Source organism: Grampus griseus (genome assembly GCF_964374135.1).
Source record: "Grampus griseus genome assembly, chromosome: 3".
NCBI lineage: Eukaryota > Metazoa > Chordata > Mammalia > Artiodactyla > Delphinidae > Grampus > Grampus griseus.
Window position 1 is genome coordinate 82745040 of NC_139019.1, and position 26579 is coordinate 82771618.

Consider the following 26579-nt stretch of genomic DNA (forward strand, 5'->3'; position numbering starts at 1 on the left):
GAGAGGAGTCCCCTCTGCTGGCCTATCACTATGAGAAGTGGTGCATGTGGTGGGTTTAGTGGGCAGACTCTGGCATTTTATAGAACTTGGTCCTATAAAATGTGGTGTCAAATCCTGGCTTTTTCTTTTAATAGCTAAGTAACCTGGGACATGTCAGTTAACCATATATGCATCAGTTTTCTCATTTCGATAATAAGGATAATAATAAAACCTAACTGATAGGATGTTGTCCGGCAATAAAGCAATCATCCATCCACCCATCCATTCATTCAACAAATATTTCTGAGCACCTGCTCTCTGTTTGACATTGTTCTGGATGTTAGGGATATAGCAGTGAAAAAGGAAGAACCAGAACATCACCACATGGTCCGTGCTCAAGAAATGAGAGCCATTATTATGCTGTAATAAAAAGTCTTCCAGTCCTGTTGTCTGATTTATATGTTATGACCATGGCAGAGATATACATTTCTAGAGCTTTAACTGTTTGCCTGCAGCCACAGAATCAAAATCATGGATCTTAGCTGGAGGGGACCCCAGGGCTCTTAGGAGATATCGTTGATGTTGCCCACTGTATATACATTTGGTAGCTGTTGATGCACAGTGAGTGTGTGCCACTGTTTACTTTTCTAGAAATGGTGATTGATTGATGAGTGTCTGATCCAAGCACATGCTTTTATTAAATCCCTCTTGTAAGCCAGGGCTTATGTTTTGAAGTACTAGGTGGTGGTTAGACTTGTAGTCATGGACCATGGAACATAACAAATTTAACAGGTCCACATTATGTACATAGATATGTTTTGAAGGCAGGGCATTGATAATGAAGGTGAAGGTGAGGGGAGAAGTAAGGATATACCACCTTCATTATCATCAGGCAGGTAATTGAATTAGTCAGTCGCAGTTGGCCAGCAACCAGTTAATTACTATCAAGACTAACATATAAGTAGATTATTGTACTGACCATTTTGTTCCTAGTCTATAGCTTATTTGTTTTGCCAAGGACACTTTTTGTACAGATGGCACTGGCAATATGTCAAAGGATTTTGACAAAGTACCAAAAAGCCAGTTACTCTTGTTGAACTGTTGTGGTAACAGAAATAGTCAAGAAAACCAGGCCTAGTAATAACTAGCAGCAGGAACCTTAAGACGGTAGGAAGAGAGAGGCCATTATTACGTTTTAGAGGCATTTTTCTTGAGCACAAATGTGCGATGTCTTCACCAACTCCCAAAGCTGAGAATTAGCACTGTATACCTTTGTGAATATTAGTGCTATTTGTGTAGTTCATTGATGGTGTAGATGCTACACGAAAGACATTTAGCACTTTTATGCATAATAATTCTTTTTGGTTCTATTTTCAATCATTTAGTTTCAGAAACAGTTTTCTTCACCTTAAAATAGTTTTGGTTTTGAATAGAAATTTGAACACATTTTTATCAAATGAAAGTCATTAATGAACATATTGTTTTCCAGAAAAAAAAATATTGGATTCAGAGTAGACATATATAAATTGGCTTCTAGTTAACAAGTCCTTTGTCAATTGTCTGCATATTCTATGTTTATCAGCTATCATAACTTATATTTGGATATACGTTGATTTGTTTTTAACATTTTTAGATGGTTAGGTAATTATCCAGGTTTACCTTACTATCACTCAACTAATAGAAGAGTTTTCTGCCTTCTGGGAATAAACATATTGCATGGAAAATGAGCAAAGTTGTGCAAAACAAATAGTGGGTTTTTTTTGTAATTGTGCAAGGTGGGACACCCCTGACATTTCATGTTCCTTTTAGGCCATATGAAGCTTCTGCTCTTGCCAAGGAGATGGTTGTAGAGGCCGTATGCATCCTTGAACATACTGTGGTCTGGACTAAGGAGGGGTCAGGGAGAACTGAAGTGCACTTACCGTGTGCTCAGGAGGCCTTCTCTTGTCATATTGCTCTGTTTCATTCGCAGCCACTAACGTTGAGAGATTTTAGTGTTTCATTGTTGGAAGGGGATGGGGGTGGGGGCAGAGGACTGTTACTGGAACACTATCCGGCTATATCTCGTTTCCCTTATACATCAAAACCCCACCTATGCCCTCATGGTAGCCTCTGAGCCTTTTATTCTCATCCAGATACCACATTTAGAAACAAGATACAGAATCCTAGATGAGTGCAAATGAAATGGTTCTTCAGTACATACACCCTGTGTTGTAGACCGGTGTAGATGTAGTTGGCACAAGAAAATGAAGACCCAGGGAAGGAAGATCAGGGAGGGAGAGGTACCTGGGAATAGTAGTTATACTTTGGTCCCAAATGACCTTGAGGAGATCCTGTTGGTTTGGGCATCTGGTCACTAGAATGGATCATTATGCATCAAATTTAAGATGGTGGTCAGACTTCTGCAAAACCCTGGAATGCTCTGCCTGTTGCAGAGTGATCAAAACTCCTAGACCATCGTTTTTTAAATTGATCTTCACCCAACCTGCAATAGAAAATACATATTCCAGGGCCTTCACCAAAGTTACTGAATTGGAATCTAAATGTGTCCACTAAATGTGGACCCTGGAATCTGCATTTTAAGGTCTGGATGATTCTAGAATTTGAACAACATTGTGTTATGGGGTTGCAGGAATTAAACTCAGATTTCGGAAGACCCAAAGTGACCTAAACCCCGAAGACTTTCTGCTGGAAACAGCTTCCTGATTTTGCCTCTGACCTGACCCATCTAGACCTGAGCAGATAGGCTTCAGTAAGAACAATGACCTGGAGAGCAGAGGTTCTTAACCGGAAGAACTTTAAAATCATACGTTCCTTGTACCGTTCCCATCAGTTTTTGACTGAGTAGGTCTGGACTCAAGCATTGATATAAGATCTATAGTCAGAGGATTCTTGGGCTAAGCAAGCTTTTGATTTTGCTTACCTAGTCTAATTTTGCTTCGAAAACAGCCTCCAAGATATTCCTATCTCCTAGTTTGCTTTTTGACCTTTTAAAAGTGCTGGAGTAGCTCAGCGGGTGAACACAGACCAGATTTTGACACTGCAAGATTGATGCTAGAGTATATTGGTCTTTTTAGAGCAGTTTCTCTCCTTATGATTGATCCTCAAGAGAGTAAGTTTTTAAAAGTAAAATATGCAGAGCTCTTTCATGCTTGTTGTCTTCCTTTGTCCTCCCAGAATCCCTTTGAGGTAAAGAGGACAAGAATAGGTTTTGTTGTTCTCCTTTAAATGCTTGTAATCAGAGTGAGTGGTGGAAAATTCTGTGGCAGAGCAAGCTTGGACATGATACATAGACTTGAATTAGCTTGCTTCAAGAGCAAATTCAAGAATGTTTCTTGACCACTAGTGAATCCACAGTTATAGGATACTCAGGTCTACTGCTATTACTAAATCTAAAGGGATTTGAAAAATCTATCTCTTTCTTCCTCTCAATTAAATTATACTTTCATCTGAATACAGTCTAATTGTATTCTACGTAACAGGGGCTGCTCTTCATTGCGGTGCATGGGCTTCTCATTGTGGTGGCTTCTCTGGTTGTGGAGCACGGGCTCTAGGCACACGGGCTTCAATAGTTGTGGCGCACGGGCTTAGTTGCTCCAAGGCATGTGGGATCTTCCTGGACTAGGGATCGAACCCATGTCCCCTGCATTGGCAGGTGGATTCTTAACCACTGTGCCACCAGGGAAGTCCCCCCCACTGCAATTCTGAACAAATGGTTAAAGCACACATATTTAAAATCCTTAAATATTCTTACAATTTCAATGGAACTAGATAAGGAAAAAAATTGAAAGTGTATGGAAATGTTTTGCCAAAGAGTAAGTGCTTTTTGTTTGTTTATGCCTCATTAATTGAAAGCATTGTTTTATTGTGAAAAATCCAGTTACACCTTTATACTTAGGTTGACGAAATTAAGTAGAAACTAGCCCTTTTCCATTGAAGGAGACAGTGTATATGCCAAGGTCAGGGAGCAGTGGAGGTTTAGTGATATTTTAGTTATGAAAACTGCCTTGAAATACCAACAACAAAAATAAGTGATGCTGCGTTTTACCACTGTCTTACTATTTAGAGTTAAATGTTTAGTTATTTTCCTAAGAGACAGAAGTATTGAATACATTATTTTAAACTTTATTGATTGTTAAAAAGTGTTTATTCCTGCTTTCTGCTTTCTTTTGGCATATGACATAGAAAGAAGGAAAAGTGCCAAATTGTGGATGTTTTGGCTGCCTTTCAGTTGAATTTTAAAAATTCTACCTCATCTAGTACTATTTTTGTCCTATAAGTACTGTTTGAGTCCTTAAACACAGTGTCACACCTAGAAATATTGAAGCTGAGTCATAAATTTCAGGTTGAATAGTCTGAAAATGGCTATCAGATAATGTAACTATAATAAAAAATGAAAAACTATCCATTGATTCCACAGTACAAACTTCAGAGAGTAAGAGTCAACATCATCTTATTCACTTGTACAGATGGACAGAGTCCAGAAAAGCAAGCAGTGATTCTGATGTTTTGCGTATCCTGGGTGCTTGTCAGAACACGGGGTGGAAAAGGGACTCGTTGCAGGAGAGGTTTCTACCTTTCATGAAAACAGCCTTGGTGAAAGTCTGTGAGGCACCAGTCCCTCACTGCTCCCAGTATAGATCCTCTGCCAACACACTGCCCTTAGTAGCCCCTTACCTGGAGTTCCTGCCACAAGATCAAATACAAATCTCAGCTGCTTCATGGAGCCTTTAGCAATCATCCTAATCCTCAGGGATCTTCCCTTCTCTCAACGTGTGTTGCTTATTATTTCTGACACACAGCATTCAGTGTATACTTCCCTGGTTATTAGTTTTCCCTTTAAGTATGTTATTCATGGATGGTTCAGTGGTGTATTTCTTGTCTCTCATCCAGAAGGCCAACAAAATGCTTTTCTTAGAAAGACGTCAACGAAAGTCTTAGAAAGACTCCTTAGAAAGGAGTCAACGAAACACTGGACTGATAGGCAGGAGACATGTTACCCCTGGTTCTGCTCTGAATTTGGAGAAGGAACTTTGAGCAGAGCATTTAACCTACCTTTGTTTCTTTCCTCAGCTATTAAATGAGGAAATTGGGCTAGATAATCTGCAATAATCCACTTTAAAATTGTATTTCTGGGACTTCAGGTTCAATGTGGCAGATTGGGTACATGATTTTGTCTCTTTGACCTCCTCTAAAAAGGATGTTAAAAGAATTTTAAAAGTTATAAACTTGCAAATATAAAGGAGAGATTCCACAGCGAGTAAGAGATTAATATATCTTCGGAAAGCGGAAAGTAGAGGACTGATAACAGACTTAGTACAGCAGGAGCTGTTTCATATAAGTGCCCTAGAGAGGAAAGACCCATGAGAATCAAGCTGTTCGGCTTCAAAAACCACATGAAAGCTTCAAGCCTTGGTGATACCAGTGCCATGGAAAGTAGGGATGCTGTGTGGCGCTAAAATCGGGGGATAATGTGGGAGTCTCCTCTGGCCCCCTCTCCCTGCCCTGCTCCCTGAACTTTAGCAGCATACTTCACCCTTTCAGAATATGGGTGACTCTTCTCTAGAGAATTGAAAACCCCCAGGTGGATGGGGGACTTAGGGAAATGTCTAACTTGAAAGAGAGAATTTAAAAAAAAAAGAAAGAAAAAAAGGAACTCAGCTGGAACAAACAGTGTAGAAAGGAAGAGAAAATAGAAAAGGTTGAAACTAGAAAAAGTTCTTTAAAAAAACCCCAGATTATTGAAGAAAAGAAATTATCAAAGAAATATTTAAGCATATTTATCAACATAGTAGTTCATAAGTCTTTAGATTAAAATGATGTAGCAAGTTGAATGAGCAGTGCCCAGGAGAATGAATGAGAAAAGACTTATATTAGGGAACATCAGTAAAAATTCAGAACAGAAAGCTAAAGAGAAATATTTTAAAGCTTCCAGACTGGGGAGGTATTGAGAGAGATTAGTAATAAAGTCTGAAAAATCAGAATGGTACCTGAATTCTCAACAACAGGATTATAAGAAAGAAGATAGAGGAGTAATACCTTTTAAATTCTTAGAAGTGATTTTCATCTTGTAAATCTATATTCAGCCAAACACAATGAAGGATGATGCTAAAATAAAGATATTCCACACGTGGTTCAGGAACCATGCTCTAGTTCCTGAACTCCATAAAAATAAAAAGATATACAAGAAAGTTAACAATCATAAGACAGTTACTTGGTTCAGTGGAAAACAGTGTTTATATAGCTTTAACAATTTAAATATTGATTTTACTAAAAATTGTGGCATGTCTTTTGGAAAGCTGGTGGGATTGGAAGGGGGGCTGTAAGAGACTTAGTCCTCATCTTCGAAAGTAGGAAGCCAATAGATAATGAATAGATCTGTGAATTGGTCAATGAGAACATCAACATTTGGAAAAATGAAGGTAAATACCAGAATAGTCTGCTAAAAGAGTGCCAAAGTGTTATATGTGATGAGTAGGACTTGTGGTAGTTGGGCAAAGACTGCTGTTTTCATTGTAGGATCTTAGCACTATTTGACTTTTAACTATGTGTACATACTACAGTACTTTGATTTAAAAATTCTTTTTAAAAAGTTTATTTTCTTTTTCTAAAACTTTATGTATATCCAAATTTGGTATGTGTAGTTCTTCTTAAACTTTACTGTGAGACCCTGGAGAACTGTGTGATGTATTTCTTTGCATTCCTTGCTCCCATGCATTTGCTTAATATTTATTGAGTATGTCATGTTGGAACAGGTAGGATGATGCTCCACTCTCACTGGATTTAAAGAAAAAAAGAAAAAGGAGCTTTTTTTTCTAAGTGGAGATGAATATGAGGCTTTCACAAACATAATGCCTTGGGTAGGTGTAGGCATGGGAGTGTATATTGAAATACACAACCTTTTTTCTCTGTAACTCGTATAAACTTCATAACCCTCCATCCCGCTGAGTAGCTGGGAAGTAATTAAATTTGCTCATTAGAGTTATCTAGTTCTTCTGCTTTAACATGTCTTTCATGTACATCTTTGGACAGTTTCTAAATTCAAGTCCCTGTGAGGGGGACTGTTCCTTCTTTTGCCTTCTGCCTTCCTCAGGGAGTGTTTGGATTCAGGCTGATGGAAGTAGTCTCTCTCTGAACATCACCAGTCACTGAGTAGAAGACACACGGGTAACATAGAAAGAAACAGGAAAACTGAGTGTGGTGAACTAGCAATGGCTTTTGAAACGTCAGCTTGGATTGACACAATTCACTTCTGTCCCCCTTTTATTGGTTAAAAGAAGTCACATGGCCATTGAGTGCACAGTACTCCTGTGCCACCCAGCTGCGGGCAGCTGAGGTGTGTCTCTGTTACAGCAGATACGGTGCCCTACACAAATCATATGCTTGGGAAATTTTGATAGGAAGAATAGAGAAAAAAGAAATGTACGGGTAGAAAGAAAAGCAGGAGTAACCATTGACTACCATTAAGTCTCAGATTCAAATAAATTAATTTGTGGGGAAAATGTGAGGGGACAGGAAACTCAAAATATCGGGTTTCATTTGGGGGAAAGCAAAAAGCAGAATAATGTACTGATTGGATTGGTGTGGAGCAATAGGAATGTAGGATTGAGAGAAACTGAAACTGTATGTGTGGGGAGAATTCTGCTCAGTAATCAGATGCCCTCTCCAATTAGTTTAGGAAATACTGTTTTATGTGCATAAAAGTGTGATTGCTTCTCCTTAGAATTTTTCTATAATTTTATTAATGTTGACTTTCTCATTAGGAGAAAAATTCAGGTTTCAGAAGTGAGTAAAATGCTTAGGTTGTGTGCATATGTATTTTGATTATGTATTGGAACACACTGCATAATTAAACTAAAATATTTTAATGATATCTCATTTGCTGTATACCTTGGAGGATAATTGTAACTCAATAATGAATTTCCCCTCTAGTGTGTTGTGTTTTCACATAACAAAGGCTGCCTTAATGAACCTTTATCTCATTATAATGTAATACTGATAGTGATTTAAATATCAAAATGAAAGGGAAATTTTATCACAGTTTTATTCTTTTTGGCAAATTAATACTGCTTAATCCATTTATTTTTCTGATTTGAAAATTAGCATTTGGTTAAGATAAAACTTACTGATAAAAGATGTTGACCTCTTTGGTAGCAAGAAAATTTTTGATATTTTATAAAAAGAGAAGGAGATAATTACAAAGTTTCAGGAGGAAGAAATAAAGTAGGCCATCTTAAAATGTTAATTCAGCTAAATCAGAATGAAATGGTTAATAGTATTTTTTTAAATATCTTAAAACAAATCTGTGGCCTACTTAGAACAAAGACAGCATATGTTAGTGCTATATTATTATTTATAGAGGAAGAAGTTTTACCTTATTTTTTTAACCTTAACCTAATTGATCAAATAATTTAAAGCATATTTTTCTATTATGTTTGAATAACTCCACTCATATTTAACAATATCATTCTTTCATCTCTGCCATTCAACTTATCTTTTCTTTAATCATTGATGAAGAAATCATGAAATAGAATACAATTTCCACCATGCCAAAAGAGCAGTAATCAGTACAGTATTTTGCTAGATGTAAGCCAGGGTGACCAATCTAGAAGCTGCCTTCCCAGTTGGTATCCATCCCTGAATCAATGAAGCAGTCATCTGCCGGCCACTATGATAGTGGAAATCACCAACCGGTCAAGCATGGGCCATTAATTTTGAATGCACTGATAGAGACATAAATTTCCCTGAAAATCATATTGAAAGATAAAATGGCCAGCTTCTTTTAAGGATATTCTGATATAACTCGGGGGTGTTATAGGAACCACTGATTATGTTATAGTTTTATTTTGTTAAAGGAATTTTAAAAGGTTTGATGTTGACCTTGATGTATTTTTAAGTAACAATAATCACTACTAAATCTACACCTTTTGTACTTTTATGAATAGTATATTTAAACACTTAAGGTCCTATTTTTCTGTTTGGTTTCTATTTTTACCACATCTTTAGGAATATGTCATTTCAAAAGAGGTAACAGTCTTTTGGTGGAATTACTGGACTGAAAGTACATTGTTTGCTTTATCACTAGAATTTTACACATTGCCATGAGTTATTTGTATAATGATCCAGGTTTTGGTATCTGCATGACTTCTTCACTGTTTGAGAGATTTAGTCTTAGGATAATAGAAATTCATCATAAGGGGAAGCAAAACTTTTAAAAAGTAAAATTAATGCATATATACTGACTTTAAAAATTCCATTTCAAAAACTAAAAAAAATGATTTTCAAAAGAATCATCTTCCAATAAGATAATTCACATAATTCCTCTATTTAGGAATAAATATTAAATTCAGTAGAATCAAGTAAAGAGTAGTAAAACTGATTACTCATTTAACAGTTAGTATTTGTGTAGTACTTAGTAGTCATAGAGCACATTTCATCTTTAAAATGCTTTAGCAACAGTAAGGTACATTTCTTGTCAATACTCCTATAAAGAGATAGGCAAGTATTACTAATAAGAATCCGTTTGTCTTATTTAAATCCCAAGCACCTAGTTGGGTCTACCATTTTATATTTGTTTGTTCTAAGAAAATGTCTAACTGCTTTTGGAATATGAATGTGTGTTATTTACCTCCACTGCTAATTTCTTTGGGCTGTTGGTTCTACAAACCTGCCTCTATATAGTTTCCTTAAGTCATGCAACACAAACTTGAGCCATGACATAAAATACCCGTCAGTGCTGGTACCCAGTAAATATTTTGTAATAATCTTGACGTAACAGTGGTAATTCCCTTGAAACATAAATTGTTATTCCTGATTAGTGGCACGTATTTCAAATGATATAGGTTAAGATTTTAGTTCTATTTTTGCAGAATGACAGAATTACTGTTTTTTTGTTTTTTATTGTATGTTTTTAACATCTTTATTGGAGTGTAATTGCTTTACATTGTTGTGTTAGTTTCTGCTGTATAACAGAGTGAATCAGCTATATATATACGTATATCCCCATATCCCCTCCCTCTTGCATCTCCCTCCTACCGTCCCTATCCCACCCCTCTAGTTGGTCATAAAGCACCAAACTGGTCTCCCTGTGCTATGCAGTTGCTTCCCACTAGCTATCAGTTTTATATTTGGTTTTGTATATATGTCCATGCCACTCTCTCACTTTGTCCCAGCTTACCCTTCCCCCCCACCCTGTGTCCTCAATTCCATTCTTTATGGCTGTGTCTTTATTCCTGTCCTGCCCCTAGGTTCTTCAGAAACATTTTTCTTTTTCTTTTCAGATTCCATATATATGTGTTAGCATACGGTATTTGTTTTTCTCTTTCTGACTTACTTCACTCTGTATGACAGACTCTAGGTCCATTCACCTCACTACAAATGACTCAATTTCGTTCCTTTTTATGGTGGAGTAATGTTCCATTGTATATATGTGCCACATCTTCTTTATCCATTCATCTGTCGATGGACACTTAGGTTGTTTCCATGACCTGGCTATTGTAAATAGTGCTGCAATGAACATTGTGGTACATGACTCTTTTTGAATTATGGTTTTCTCAGGGTATATGCTCAGTAGTGGGATTGCTGGGTCATGTGGGAGTTCTATTTTTAGCTTTTTAAGGAACCTCCAAACTGTTCTCCATAGTGGCTGTATCAATTTACATTCCCACCAACAGTGCAAGAGGCTTCCCTTTTCTCCACACCCTCTCCAGCATTTATTGTTTGTAGACTTTTTGATGATGGCCATTCTGACCAGTGTGAGGTGATACCTCATTGTAGTTCTGATTTGCATTTCTCTAATGATGAATGATGTTGAGGATCCTTTCTTGTGTTTGTTGACAATTTTTATATATTCTTTGGAGAAATGTATATTTAGGTCTTCTGCCCATTTTTGGATTGGGTTGTTTGTTTTTTTGATATTGAGCTGCATGAGCTGCTTGTATATTTTGGAGATTAATCCTTTGTCAGTTGCTTCATTTGCAAATATTTTCTCCCATTCTGAGGGTTGTCGTTTCATCTTGTTTATAGTTTTCTTTGCTGTGCAAATGCTTTTCAGTTTCATTAGGTCTCATCTGTTTATTTTTGTTTTTATTTCCCTTTCTCTAGGAGGTCGGTCAAAAAGGATCTTGCTGTGATTTATGTCATAGAGGGTTCTGCCTATGTTTTCTTCTAAGAGTTTGATTGTGTCTGGCCTTACATTTAGGTCTTTAATCCATTTTGAGTTTATTTTTGTGTATGGTGTTAGGGAGTGTTCTAATTTCATTCTTTTACATGGAGCTGTCCAGTTTTCCCAGCACCACTTATTGAAGAGACTGTCTTTTCTCCATTGTATATCCTTGCCTCCTTTGACATAGATTAGTTGACCATAGGTGGTGAGGGTTTATCTCTGGGCTTTCTGTCCTGTTCCGTTGATCTATATTTCTGTTTTTGTGCCAGTATCATACTGTCTTGATTACTGTAGCTTTGTAGCATAGTCTAAAGTCCGGGAGCCTGATTCCTCCAGCTCCGTTTTGCTTTCTCAAGGTTGCTTTGGTTATTAGGGGTCTTTTGTGTTTCCATACAAATTGTGAAATTTTTTGTTCTAGTTCTGTGAAAAATGCCATTTGGTAGTTTGATAGGGATTGCGTTGAATCTGTAGATTGCTTTGGGTAGTATAGGCATTTTCACAATGTGGATTCTTCTAATCCAAGAACATGGTATAGCTCTTCATCTGTTGGTATCATCTTTAATTTCTTTCATCACTGTCTTATAGTTTTCTGCATACAGGTCTTTTGTCTCCTTAGGTAGGTTTGTTCCTAGGTATTTTATTCTTTTTGTTGCAATGGTAAATGGGAGTGTTTATTTAATTTCTCTTTCAGATTTTTCATCATTAGTGTATAGGAATGCAAGAGATTTCTGTGCATTAATTTTGTGTCCCACTACTCTACCAAATTCATTGATTATTTCTAGTAGTTTTCTGGTGGCATCTTTAGAATTCTCTACGTATAGTATCATGTCATCTGCAAACAGTGACAGTTTTACTTCTTTTCCGATTTGGATTCCTTTTTTTTCTTTTTCTTCTTGATTGCTGTGGCTAAAAGTTTCAAAACTATGTTGAATAATAGTGGTGAGAGTGGGCAACCTTGTCTTGTTCCTGATCTTAGTGGAAATGGTTTCAGTTTTTCACCATTGAGAATGATGTTGGCTGTGAGTTTGTCATATATGGTCTTTATTATGTTGAGGTAAGTTCCCTCTATGCCTACTTTCTGGAGGGATTTTATCATAAATGGGTGTTGAATTTTGTCAAAAGCTTTTTCTACATCTATTGAGGTTATCATATGGTTTTTATCCTTCAATTTGTTAATATGGTATATCACATTGATTGATTTGTGTATATTGAAGAATCCTTGCATTCCTTGGATAAACTCCACTTGATCATGGTGTATGATCCGTTTAATGCGCTGTTGGGTTCTGTTGCTAGTATTCTGTTGAGGACTTTTGAATCTATGTTCATCAGTGATATTGGCCTGTAGTTTTCTTTTTCTGTGATGTCTTTGTCTGGTTTTGGTATCAGGGTGATGGTGGTCTCGTAGAATGAGTTTGGGAGTGTTCCTCTCTCTGCTATATTTTGGAAGAGTTTGAGAAGGATGGGTGTTAGCTCTTCTCTAAATGTTGATAGAAGTCGCCTGTGAAGCCATCTAGTCCTGGGATTTTGTTTGTTGGAAGATTTTTAATCACAGTTTCAATTTCAGTGCTTGTGATTGGTCTGTTTATATTTTCTATTTCTTCCTGGTTCAGTCTTGGAAGGTTGTGCTTTTATAAGAATTTGTCCATTTTTTTCCAGGTTGTCCATTTTGTTGGCATATAGTTGCTTGTAGTAATCTCTCATTATCCTTTGTATCATGTATAGAATTACTATTTTTGCTCTTACTTTTAATGTTAGGAAGAGTGTTTAAGTTTGTGGGTTTCAATGCTTTTTTCCCCCTAACTCTTCAATGATAATTGTTATTAAAAATTCAACTTTTTTTAATGATAAAACTCAAGGTTAGGTCATTATAACTTCAGTAATGGAGATAGAAGGTGAGCAAGATCTACTGGGCATGCTTGGGCCTCACTTCCTTGGAGTGATGCAACAGGGACGGCATCCAGTGTGTTCTTTCACACCCAGAGGAGCATGGCCCTCATCTTTTTTTCAGCTCTTATTTCATTTCCATGGTGTAGTGCACATCACTGTGGGAAACCTTGTAAAGAAGATTAAAAACTGGGGAAGGGAAAGCCAGTCTGTAAGCACCTTGTTAAAATAAACCACTTCTTCCTAAGCTCAAGACAGCAAGAAACAGTTTAATAACTATGAAATAAATTCACCACCTGTTTGTGCAGCAGTATCAAAGACTTCTAGCAAACATAAGAATGCTTTGATCCTTTTGAGCCAGAAGAAAATTATGAAGCTCTGAATTGATAGTTCATGGGGAGTTTGGGGACATTGATCAAAGAAAACTGTTATTATTATAGATGAGAAGTTAAAATATTTGAATATAAGCTACTCAGTACATCGTACTTCTTTCAGTGCTAAATTGCATATTTAAAAATTCAAATAGTCTTGTTATGATTAAGCTGTATTTTATTATAGCTTGTATACCCCAAAATAAAAAACATTAAAATGTTTTTAAGCAACTGTGTTTCTTTTGTTAATGGCTTTCAAATTATATAGTTGAGATGGATTGAGGGGGCAGTGTATAGTGTATATTTTATAGAAGCCCTCTAGGTTACTGTAAACTCAGTTGAACAGAATTATATAAATGAGAGAATGTTTTAACATTCTTTCACGATCTTTAGGAAAATTTCCCATAAGTTTTTCAGTTATACAATAACATTATATGATTGTAGATTCCACTTTAAGTACTATAATTATACAGCTGAGAGGCTTAAAGACAAGGATACCAAAACTTTTATTATAGCAAGGGGTATGTTTATGGGCATTTTACTGTAAGTATTTGAACATTTGAAATGGAAAACATAAGAATCACTTGAAAATTTGATTCTGCTATGGGAGAAAATGCTTCTATGTGAACAACACACGACAGCAAAAGATAAAGTTCAGTGTAATTTTGGAGTGAAAATCTAGACATTTCCTGTAGATTTTACTTATCAAGAAAGAGGATATTTATTTTGTAACTGCATGTTCTGGATCTGAGCCACGTTCATGTGTAGTTAATAACTCCTGCCTCTGAAGTCATAGGGAGGCATTTAACAAAATATGTATTGAAATGCTTTGGGAATAACTCTGCCTAAGGATGTGGAAGTATAAACAGGAAAAAAAATCCCTACAAAAGAGGACATCTCATTAAAAAGTATGTTGATTAGTTGCAAGAAAGACAGAAGGAAAGGCAGATCCCCGCCTTCTGACCACATCCATCCAAGCCCAGTGCCTGGCACTGAATATTTGCTCTTAAATGTGTCACCCTACCATCCTTCATTCCATAACAACTTCCTCTTGAAAATAGCAGAAAATAATAATGCACAGACCCACAAAGGAAGCATTACAAAGGTAATGGAAAGATCTTTCAGTACTTATATCAGCCAGTGATTCATGCTTTATTAAAAAAACAAACAAACAGACTTTTGAAATTTAGTCAAGTCTTGGATATTAGTTTCAAACCAGTTCCTCAAAAACTTCACTGAAGAGGAAGAAGAGAGTTTATTAATTTTTGAATTGGCATATTATGGAGATAGCCTATAAGTTCAGGCCCTCATCTCTAACTTACTCCGTAAGTTAGGACAGAAATCCCCACCTTGCTAAATGACTGCAGGACCAGGCTCATGGCCTGCGCCCCCAACTCAACAAGAATATTTAAAGGAGAAGGCAGCTATAGCTGCAGAAGTGTTTTGTGCTCTACTTATGAAACTGAATTCTTTGTCACGTTTATAAATTTAAAAAAAGATACTGGTAGGCAAATGAGTCACATGCAAAGGAGCCATTCTACCTCTCTGACATCATCAGTAACAGTTAATGCTCTCCTGTGCAGTACACTAGTCTCTTGAGAACTTCCAGTGCATCCTTGGTGCAAAAGGATGTGTGCTGATTGGAACACAGGGATCTGTTTTATCTTACATTGAAGTATGCTAGCACTGAATTTAGATTCATGTGTTATGAAGTAACATTTGAATTAGTCAAAGTTGAGAAACTTAATTAAGAATAATGTCTCTTGTTTTTTCCCCCACAGAAATATTTACAGGACTGAACAATTTGATGACTAATGGACATATTTAAAGGCCATCTGGTACGGATCATGGCAACCAAAAAAATAAATAAGTAAAATTTGTTACCGTTGGCAAGTTCTTATTGCAGTAGAATCATATGCTGAATGGTACCCCTGAGGTTGTTTAACCTTATATATTCTAATAGGTACCTAGCCAATTTTGACTTACAAGGGAAGAATACTTCAAATTGACTACCTGTTAGAAGAGATGAATCCCAAACAAACCCACGTGCAGAAAATGCCATTCAATTTCGTGTGCCTTGCTAAAAGAGAGACTTAAAAAACAAAGAAAGGAAGAAAAGGAAAGAAGAGAAAAGGAAAGAAAAGAAGTAGCAACTTAGTATATCTGAGTGTGGGAAACGCTATGCTATGTGTAGGGTGAAGTTTACCTTCTTACATAAAGAAAGGGTGCACCTCTGGGGTCACAACACAGATGACTTTAGGGTATAGCTAGTAATGTTAATGAGAAAAACTGGCCAGATGTAAAAAACGACAACAAAACAAATGGACAGATAAAACTGCACCTCAGTGTTGAGTGTCAGTTAAAACAAATACCCTTGGCCTCAGGATCTGGGAATACATAGGGAGCAGAGGGAACTAATTGTTCCCATGTGGAGATATGGGTCCAGTGATGCCAGATTTTTTACAACTCTTCAAGAGACACTTTTTATGTGAAATCTTTTCATTTTGAAATGTTTACTCAATTCAAATTCAAGGGAAGAGTTAGGAAAAATTCGTGCAAGCCAAACAAAATCTACTTTGGGGACTAGATTTAGACCCTTGTCATAGATCTTCAATTTGTTCTTTCTGAGTTAGCTAAATGAGTTATGTTTGTAAGGTTGTAGAGGAAGTGTTAATGCTTCCTAATATATGAATGAAAAAAGAGACTAGGTTACATTTATTGCTGAGCAGGTGAGGGCTTTAACTGTGACATCAGATTGCCTGTGTTTATATTTTGGCTGTGTTCTGTGGGCAAGTTACCAATACTCTGTGTGTCCAGTTTTCACTTCAGTAAAGTGGGAATGATAATGGTACAAATTTCATAGAGTTGCTGTAAGGATTCAGATGAGCTAATCTATATATAGTGCTTATTAGTACAGTGCCTGGCATATAGTAATTGCTCGATAACATTGGCTGTTGTTACTTCACAATAAAATGATATTCAGAGGATTTGCTTTTTGTTGAACTTGAAGAAAACATCCCCTAAGAATGTAGAGAGTTTGTTTTATGTTGAAGAATATGCGTTGAGAGGATAGATTCTGGAGGCTGCAAGCCAGGATTTAAATCCCTACTCTACTGTTGTGTAACCAGAGCAAGTTAATTAATTTTCCTAAGCTTTAGATCTGTTATCTATAAAATGGGAATAATAACTGGTACTTAAAAGTCATAAGAATTCAGTGAGATAATAACGCATAAGGTCAACATCTGGCGTATAAGTCGATAAATGTTACTTGCTGTTATGAATATTCTTTTCCCATTCTTTAGAAGTTCCATATTTGCGAGCACTTTTTATTCATTTATTTATTTATTTTCAATGTGGAATCTTTTTTAAATTTTATTTATTTTTTTGGTTGCGTTGGGTCTTTGTTGCTGCGCGTGGGCTTTCTCTAGTTGTGGCGAGCAGGGGCTACTCTTCATTGCAGTGCGTGGGCTTCTCATTGCGGTGGTTTCTCTTGTTGCAGAGCACAGGCTCTAGGAGCATGGGCTTCAGTAGTTGCAGCACGTGGGATCAGTAGTTGTGGCAAGCAGGCTCTAGAGCGCAGGCTCAGTAGTTGTGGCGCACGGGCTTAGTTGCTCCGTGGCATGTGGGATCTTCCCGGACCAGGGCTCGAACCCGTGTCCCCTGCCTTGGCAGGCGGATTCTCAACCATTGTGCCACCAGGGAAGTCCCTGCAAGCACTTTTAAAAATCAGTCTATAGAGAATTCCCTGGTGGCGCAGCCTGCCACTGCAGGGGACACAGGTTCGAGCCCTGGTCTGGGAAGATCCCACATGCCACGGAACAACTAAGCCTGTGCACCACAACTACTGAGCCTGTGCTCTAGAGCCCACGAGCCACAACTACTGAAGCCCTCATGCAGCAACGAAGACCCGACGCAGCCAAAAAAATAAATAATATAAATAAATTTATAAAAAAACCAAAAAAATCCATTTATATCTCATTATATGTATTTAAAGGAATTATATCACCTAAAAAATTGAAGTATAATTGATTTACAATGATTTAGGTGTAATTATATCATTTTATTTAAATTAAGCTTTATCTTAATGAACCATATTACAACAGTGGTTTTCAACAAGGGCGATTTTTGATTTGACCTTCTAGAAGATATTTGGCAATGTCTGGAGACATTTTTGGTTGTCACACTGCAGGGAGTGCAACTGGAATCTAGTGAGTAGAGTCCACAGATGCTGTTAGACATCTTGTAAGGAACAAGACAGTCCTCTGCAACAGAGAATTATTCAGCTCAAAATGTTGCTAGTGCTGAGTTTGAGGAACTCTGCATTACAGCTATAACTACCATAAAATTTAGTTTGTAAAGTTCTTGCCAAGGAAAAGAAGGAGAGTTAGTTATATTTCAAAACACAACCTAAACTCAGATAGAAATTAACACATAAATTGAAATCTGTGGAATCACATTCAGTATTTTAAATATAAATATGTATGTGTATAAATATCCCTGTTTTCTTCTGGCTACAAAAGTAATATAAGCTTGTGAAAGTTAAAAGACTGCAAAAGCATATAAATGGACAGTGAACATCCCCCCATCTTTTTTTTTTTAACCTATTCCCATTGAAGACCATTGGAAATCTAATTGAGTTATATTACTTCAGAATTTTAAATACATGTGTATACTGTTCTATAATTTGATTTTTTAAAGTTAATGCCTTTCTTTTCTCTTCCTGAAAAATTCAGTCCTAGTGCTGTTATGTGGGGCAGAGCAAGGTAGGCGTTCAGGACGGGTGGCCTGGCATGGGATGTCATGGCCCAAGCAGGGTGAGGAGGGCATCCATGTGTGTAGGCAGCCCAGTGTAAGGTGTCCGCAAAGGCCAAGTGGAATGAAAAACACAAAAAGCAAGGCCTGGTAGAGGGTTTTTAGCCCAGATGAGAGGGGGCACAGAAAGCAAGGAAGTGCTCAAAGGATGATGGGACATGTCAAAAGGACACAAAAGCTAGCTTAAAGGAGTCACAACTGAGATAATTTGAGCATCAAAGTAAGTGAAGTAAATAAAGTTAGTAACAGATTAAAACCCACTGAATAAAATAAGAAACTTTGCGACCATTATGAAATAATAAATAAATGAATAAAATGAAAGTTTGATGAGAAATGGAATATTTATAAGTCAATAAATAACCTCTCCACCAAAAAATATTAATTAAAAAGGGAAAAATGGTAACTTTACTGTGGAAAAGCCTGGAAGATGTCACCTTAATTAAATGATCAAAGTTAACATCATCAGTAGTGGGACAAATCAAAATTGTAAGCCACCTAATAAGATGCTGTGGTAGCCAGCTTCTCATCTCCTAGCATTCATGCCCTGGGGTAGACTTCATCCATGCTGAGTTTGGCCAACTTGTGTAATGGATAGCATATTATAGAAGTGACGGTATGTGACTTCTGATGCTTAGTCCCAAAAAATATTGCTTACTTTCGGAGAAGCCAGCTGCCGTGTTGTAAAGACACTCAAGCAGCCCTAGAGAGAGGGCCACATAGTGAGGAGATGTTGTTTTTGCCAACAGCCAGCACTAACTTGCCAGCCTTGTGAGTGAGCCATCATGCAAGCAAATTCTCCAGCCCCAGTCAAGCCTTCAGATGACTGCAGCCATTGCCAGCATCTTGCTTGAAATCTCATGAGAGAATCACCCAGCTAAGCTACTTCTTTACCCGATGCACAGAAACTATGCAAGAGAATGTTTATTGTTTTCAACTATTAAGTTTTGGAGTAATTTGATATGCAGCTATGGGCAACTAATATAGATGCAGTGAAAAGAACACAGCGTCACTTCTGTGATATTCCTGGCAGAGATGCACAACCTGAATCTAGTCCTAATAAGCAGAAAACAAACACTAATTGAGAGGCATTCTGCAAAATAACTGGCCTGCAATCTTCAATAGAGTCAAGGGCATAAAATTTAAAGACAGAAACTGTCCTGGAGTGAAGGAGACTAAGTAGAGACTTGACAACTTTACATGCAATTGTCCATTCTGAACTTGATTCTTTTGCCATAAGGGATACTATTGGTACAGCTGGCAAAGTTTGGAGACTGAGGATTAGATGATAGTAATGTGTCAATGTGAATATTTTTATTACCCACAGGATTCAGACAAAACTAAAGGCTTTTGTTCTGAAAGCTCACATAGCAAGCCAAAGCAAAAGTTCAAACAAATATCATGTGGTTATATAGTAGATATACTTTAGGAATTACACACCAAAGAATTCAGGGGTAATGAGACATCAGGTCAGCAATTGGTTACTCTCAAATGGTTAAAGAAAAAAAGTTTTTTGTACTGTATTTGCAACATTTCTACAAGTTTGAGATTGTTTAAACATTTTTTAAAATTATGTAAAAAGAAAACAATGTGTCATGGAATATGACCTCGCCTATAAAAATAGATCCGCCTGTCCTGTCCTTTTTTTTTTTTTTTTCTTTTTGCAGTACGCGGGCCTCTCACTGTTGTGGCCTCTCCCGTTGCGGAGCGCAGGCTCAGCGGCCATGGCTCACGGGCCCAGCCGCTCTGCGGCATGTGGGATCTTCCCTGACCGGGGCACGAACCTGTGTCCCCTGCATCGGCAGGCGGACTCTTCAACCACTGTGCCACCAGGGAAGCCCCACCTGTCCTTTTTTAAGGGATGTATGGTACCACCCCCCAAATTTTACCAATCTCTTATTGATGGCATTTAAATTGATTCCAGTTCCTTGCTATTATAAACATCCAGTTATCTGTTATTATAAACAACGTTAGTGAATATCCTCATAAACATGTTTGTGCCCTTGTTCTATTTTTGCCCAAGAATAAATTCCTAGAGTTGAATTTCTAAGCGAATGGATATGCATCTTTTAATCAGTTTAATCATAAGTCATTGTAGGAAGCCACATAAGATCTCCTTGAAAGAAAATGAAATCAATAATTTGGTCATTATTTTCATTTGTTTTTTCCCCCACTAGAAAGTAATCTCTATGAGTGGAAACTTTATCTGTCTTGATTATCACCATTCCCAACATTAAGATAGTCCTAGGCATTCAGTAAATATTTGTTGCAGCAACAGTAATAGCAAACATTTATTATGTGTCTGGTGTTGTTCTAAGGATATGAATTCATTTATTCCTTCTAACAAGCCTATGAGATAGGTGGTAGGATTATTTCCATTTTGCAGATGAGGAAGTTGAGGCAAAGAGAGGCTAAGTACTTGCCCAGTTTCACAGGGCTAGTCAGCGGTGGAGCCAGGAGTCCAGGAAGTTTTTCTTCAGTTTACAAGCTGTCAGCCTCAATGTTATAATGGTTCTTTCTTGTTGATAAATGAATCAGTAAGTGAATGGCCAATATATTTATTTGATTCTTTGATCAATTACAAATGTAAACTATCTTTTTGGGTTTTTTTCTTTTTTCAAATAAAAATGGAAAAGAATGGACTGCTCACTTTGTAAAAGCCAAATGAGTTTTATGGTCCTCCTTACTAGGCTCCTGGAATTAATATTTGTACAGGTATAAACTATACATCATTCTTACTAAGAATTTATTTATAATGTGTAAACAGAATATTTGCTTTGTATGACAAATAAAATAGTAAATCTGGGTCTGCAGCTTGAGTCTAGGAGGCAGAACCTTTATTACTCGTTTTTCAAACATCCTCTGCTCCCCATTTGGGCTCCTGTGCCCTGCACTTGGAATACACACTCTCCGTCTCTCACAGCGGAAACCCAACCACACTCAGGCTCTTGCTCAGAACCACCTCTTCCAGTGAAGACTGCTTTACCTTTCTCTTTTTTCTTACCCTCCTCTTGAAGATTGAAATGATCTTTCCTTGCTCAAAATTCCCTGAGTCCCTTTTATAGTACTCTCATGGGAATAGTACATTCTAAACTTACCTTATATTACTTGTGAGAAGATGAGGATCTCCCTTAATAGACTACATTCTCTTTTACTTTTATTCATTTTATAAAATTCCAAAATATATTATAATATTTTGTACAAAATATGAAATTAAGTGTGTTTTTTTGAATTATCTCAAGGAAATCTATGTTGAATTTTTTTATCCTAAACAAGAATACTAAGATTTGAATAATATATATATATATATACACACACACACATACATACACACACACATATATTCCACAATTATCAGTCATTGTAAAATAACAAATGAAATGATTAGACATGATTTTTTTCATATGATGATTTGTATTTTGTCTTTAGTTTACAAGGCATCAAGAACCAAAAAGCATAATTAGCTTTCATTTCTGTAAGACCTTTTGTTCTGTTCATGGCTGCAAGTAGCAACTTTGCTTTTACCCACAATTTCAGTTCCCTTTTCTTTTAGTGGGCGGTTCAGGGACATCAAAGGTAATAAAATCAATCAGAGGGATAAGTGGAATTTTTTTCAAAGACTAGTACTTAAGGATGTGTTCCTTTTAGAGAATTTTAATACTAAATTTGTTTTCAAGTGTTTGTGTAATAGCAAATCTCCCTGCCAACTAGAAGAAGGACTGTCCTTGAATCCTGTTCTGCATGAAATAATAAAATATAATCCCTTCTTCATATATATTTAAAGAAAAAGAAGAACTTCAGGGAATGTTAAGCCTTGTCATTTTACAGGATTATATTTTGTTGTAAACAAAAGCAATAGCATAGCCTTCAGACCAGTTGTTTCTCTTCCCCCATAAGTTCTTTCTTTTACCCACAGGATTCAGACAAAACTAAAGGCTTTTGTTCTGAAAGCTCACATAGCAAGCCAAAGAGAAAGTTCAAACAAGTATCATCAGTCTTTTAAAAATGTCATTGCTTGTGTAAATTAACTGTGGTTCTTGGTTGCTGGTGAGCCTCAAGCACCCTTGGATAGGTTGGATATTCAAGCATGTTTTATTTATATTTGGTGTAAGGTATGTTTCTTCTAGAAAGCAATGACCATGAACTCCTCTGACTTAAAGTTTAGGTCATGCTTTTTTGTTTGTTTTAGCTTAGTGTTTGTTTGATTTTTTGTTTGTTTTGCTTTGTTTAGATTAGCTTCAGTATCTTGTGATTTCCAGAGGATGATTTAGAGGCTAACTTATTATTGTAGAGCACTTCTAATGATCTTACTGATTTTTGCTTCTAACTGTTATTCATCTAGCCAATGGATTTATTTGTGATTCACCAAATCATGTTTATAATTACTGATTAAAATAGAACTTTAAGACATCTTTTCCTTTGAATGTATTTTTATATTGTGAATGATACATTTTAAAATAATACCTTGCTAAAATGTACATACTTGATACATAGTCTGAAATATATTCAGAACAAGAGTAAAGTCTAAACACAAATATTTTAAAATTTAGCCTAGTTGAGTCCTCTTGACAAAATGTTGAGATGTTGCATTAGTTCCGTATGGCCTGTCATTTATATTAATGTAAAGGTTTTGATCACATCCTTTGTATATAAAATTCATGTGGGAGCCAGCTGAGATTCTCCTTACTGCTTCTAATTGTATTGCATTGTAAGTCTCCAAACCTTATTCAGGAAAGAATATCTTTTGGGAGGCATGCCTTGTAAGTAAGGAATTATTACTTTGTATATTAGATGCAGGATTTTTTAGTAGGTGCTTACATTTCATATATTGTGTTAGCTATGGATTTTTGATTTGTTTTAAAGCAATTCTGAGAACTTCAGCAATTACTTCTGTGGTGATCATTCTTGGCAGAGGGTATCTTTCTTCTTGGATGTATAGCTCTGTGATGCATATATGTAAACATGCCTTTGTTCTCAAAGTCTTTTTCTTTCTGATTACTGTTGTATCCAAGTGCTTTGTCTGTGCCTTAGTTTCTTTTTTTCCTTTTCTTGTGCCTTAGCCTATCATTTGTGTGAGTATCTTTGTTTACATTCAGCAGAGGTATTAAGTGCATTTTTGATAATAGAAGGGAGTGACATAGGAAGTAAGGAGAAGAAATCCGGAGCCTGGGGTGGTTGTGAGGTAAAAGGGGGAAAGAAGTAGAAGAGAAAAGGAGAGAGTGGGTGTGAGGGAGGAGGAAAGAGGAAAAGGCAGAACAGGGGCTATGGGGGTTTTTGAAATCTTGGGGGCTGATCTTGGGGGAGGGAGATCAACAGACCAGCATTTTCACCAGGCTTGGGCTCAAGCTTGTGAAACTACTAATGTATTGAAGAACCTCAGCTGGGATTTGCTGAGCACAAATGCTGTAACGTGTTAGTCATCCATTATCTGCTTCTATTTTTGCAGGTTCTGAATGATGACTGACGCGGGTTTGTGTGATATCCCTCACAGTCCCTGTCATCCCCGAGTGATAAGGAACACTCACGTCTAGCCCCAGCACCAGGGCAGAAAGCAGCTCTGAAGGGAGGAGAGCTTCCGCTTGCGGACCTGACAAAAGTACCGCCTTCCCACGGGGTTCTGCCTGCGGCTCTTGATCCACACACCTCGCAGCTCTCGCAGGCAGATGGTGTGTGGCTGTCGCCGGACGCCCGCCGCTCCCCGGCCATGAAGTAGCGGCTGCTGGTGGCGCCGCTGCCCGACCGCCGGCCCCAGCCCAGCGCTGCGCTGCCGGGTCCTCCCGGCGGGGCCGGAGCGGCGTGGCCATGGCTGGCTTTCGTAGCCTGCTAGTTCTCCTCCTTGTTTTTCAAAGCAGCTGTTTGGGTTTCAGAAGCCCACTTTCTGTCTTTAAGAGGTGGGTGTTTGTTTTTGTTTTTAAACAGGCGAAATGTTGTTTGGATGGTTTCTGTGCATGCTCCTGAAAAATGTAATCACTTATGAACCGGAGTGTTGGAGAAATATACATGGTTGATTAACTTTGCTGAAATCACTTGGAATTTTAGCACAATAACTTCTTGTAAAAGTCCCCCTTGCAGAAAAAGCCCACTGTTTTGTAGCCAAGCTGCACTGGCTTTCAAAACTCCACTTAGAAGTTGTGATTTCCAATACTAATCACTCCCTCTTGGGGAGATATTTCAGAAACTACAGTATAGTCGTTTAGACTTGAATGCCTTCTTGTTTATAACAGCCCGAAGAATAAAATATAAAGGTAGGTAACTGGTGGGGAGAAGCAGATCATGGACTGTAATAGCTCACGAGAAAACATTGAGCTGTATACACACTCCTCATAATTACTATGTTAAATATTTATGCACCTGTACATTTGTAATTCACATCACAGTCTTCCCCCCGCCCCCATAAAACTCCACCTCCTAGCAACATTACTGTTGGTTTTTTGTTGCTGACTAGTAATACTGGACATTCATAAAATAATCACTTACTGGCTTGTAGTTAATATTTCTGCCATTAGAGGATTGACAGGCCTGTGATAATTATAATTTATTTATACTGTACTTTCATTAACTAGAAACAAATGTATATTTGACAAATTTTTATTGAATTAAGTTTTAAATGTAGGCTGCTAGGTTGCTTTGATTATATTTTGCTCTCAAGTTGGGTATATATTGCTCTTGAACTACACAATGCAGTTCTGAGAATATTATAGAATGCTATGTGGTTATTACATCTTTTCATTGGGTCTAAATCAACAATCTTTAAAGTCATAGAATTCCTTTTTTTTTTTTCCCTTTCTCACGTCCAGATGAGCATAAGATACCATTATGTTCAAGGATATTGAAATTGTCTTCTTTTTTCAGGTTTAAAGAAACTACCAGATCATTTTCTAATGAATGTCTTGGTACCACCAGACCAGTAATTCCTGTTGATTCATCAGATTTTGCATTGGATATTCGCATGCCTGGGGTTACTCCCAAACAGGTGAGAGGAATTCTTATTTCATTATTCACATGTTCTGTATACATTCTATAATTAAAGCAAAGAAACTGCATTTACAGCAGTAGTAACGTGTTTGAAAAGTAGGCATTTGCTTTCAAGAGTCCTCAAATAGGGCTAGAATAGTTGAATATTATAAAGAGGAGTAAATTTTTTAAGGTAAATCTTTCAGTTAAATTTCTTTCTAAAAAGTTTACCCATATTATTTGTGTTTTGAAATGTAACCTTGAAAATTTGTTTTGAAATTCTCAGTGGAGTAATAGCCTTCGAAATGCAGCATGTAAGTGTATATTAAAATATGAAAAATTATTCTAATAAAGGGAAATGATATTGAGCAGCTGCATCTAAGAGATTAGGTTGTTTAAATACCCTTCTATCGCAGCCACAAGTTGAGAAGTAAAAGCATGTGTTTACTTCCAAGAATTCGAAAAATAAAACATTCCATACTTTTAAAAGTTTAAAAAAAACTGTTCATGCAGGTGGTTGATTGTGAGTTTTCTTTAGAGTGATTTGCTTGTCATGAGAGATATATTTTGAAGTAGTAGCAGAATTCATACCACCGTGACTTACACAGCATTTTGAGTAGAACTGGGTTGTTGCTGGGGCTTTCCCTATTTTAGGTATACACGAGAAGCTCAAACCCACTGCTGTCATGTGAGCAAGGTGTTTCATTAAGCATAAAAAGGCCAGAATTAATTATGCTTTTCAGCCAGGCAGTGCAGGGATTTATGTGCGTCATTAAAAGATAGTCTTCCTCTTTTGAAGGGCTGCAGAGACAGGGGAAGAACTGGGTGTTGTAGAGCTGCAGTGGCTGATGACTCATTGTTGCAGATAACATTCTATTTTTCTTTTCTTTCTTCTATTTTAAAGTACTGAGAAAATAAAGGTATTCTACGTATTGGGGAGAATTCTTTTGAAATTGACATTCGGAAGCTCTAAGAAAATACACGTGGTCTTTTTGAAGGACTAAGGATTGGCATGCATTTATTTGAATACAATACCCGTGTATGGTCTAAGTATCTATAAATAACTACTGTTGTCAAATTGGCCCTCACCTCCTCACCCCTGCCCATCCACAAATGACCAGGCAAATTACTCTTCTGTGTGTTTAGTTATTAGTGTCCTGGCCTTTAATTTTATAAGGTCTTTATTTAGTACTTAGTAAAAAGAGATATAATGAGATTGGGAATAAGAGAGAACAGTGATAGTTGCTCACTTATGAAATGTGATTCTTCTTTCTCTTCTCACTTTTAAAAGTGATTTTTCCTGTATATTTGTTTAAAGTGGCATTATATTACTTTTTAAAAATATTCATGGGACTTCCCTGGTGGTGCAGGGGGCCTGGGCTTGATCCCTGGTCAGGGAACTAGATCCCACATGCATG

The 26579-nt window shown here is 37.0% G+C and overlaps 1 protein-coding gene across 16 annotated transcripts in view; it reads left to right on the forward strand.

The window, feature by feature from the left end:
* The window catches only part of PAM (peptidylglycine alpha-amidating monooxygenase), a 282213-nt gene that overhangs the window by 105748 nt on the left and 149886 nt on the right, over positions 1–26579 (forward strand). For 13 of the 16 annotated variants that reach the window (XM_082650122.1, XM_082650111.1, XM_082650123.1 and 10 more), the window contains 2 exons: positions 23654–24098; positions 25060–25180. In XM_082650122.1, the coding sequence (XP_082506248.1) occupies positions 24010–24098; positions 25060–25180 (210 nt within the window). In that variant the 5' untranslated portion in view covers positions 23654–24009. Of the gene's footprint in view, positions 1–15179; positions 15237–23653; positions 24099–25059; positions 25181–26579 lie in introns of all 16 variants that reach the window. The other 3 variants (XM_082650119.1, XM_082650120.1, XM_082650125.1) reach the window with 2 other exon arrangements.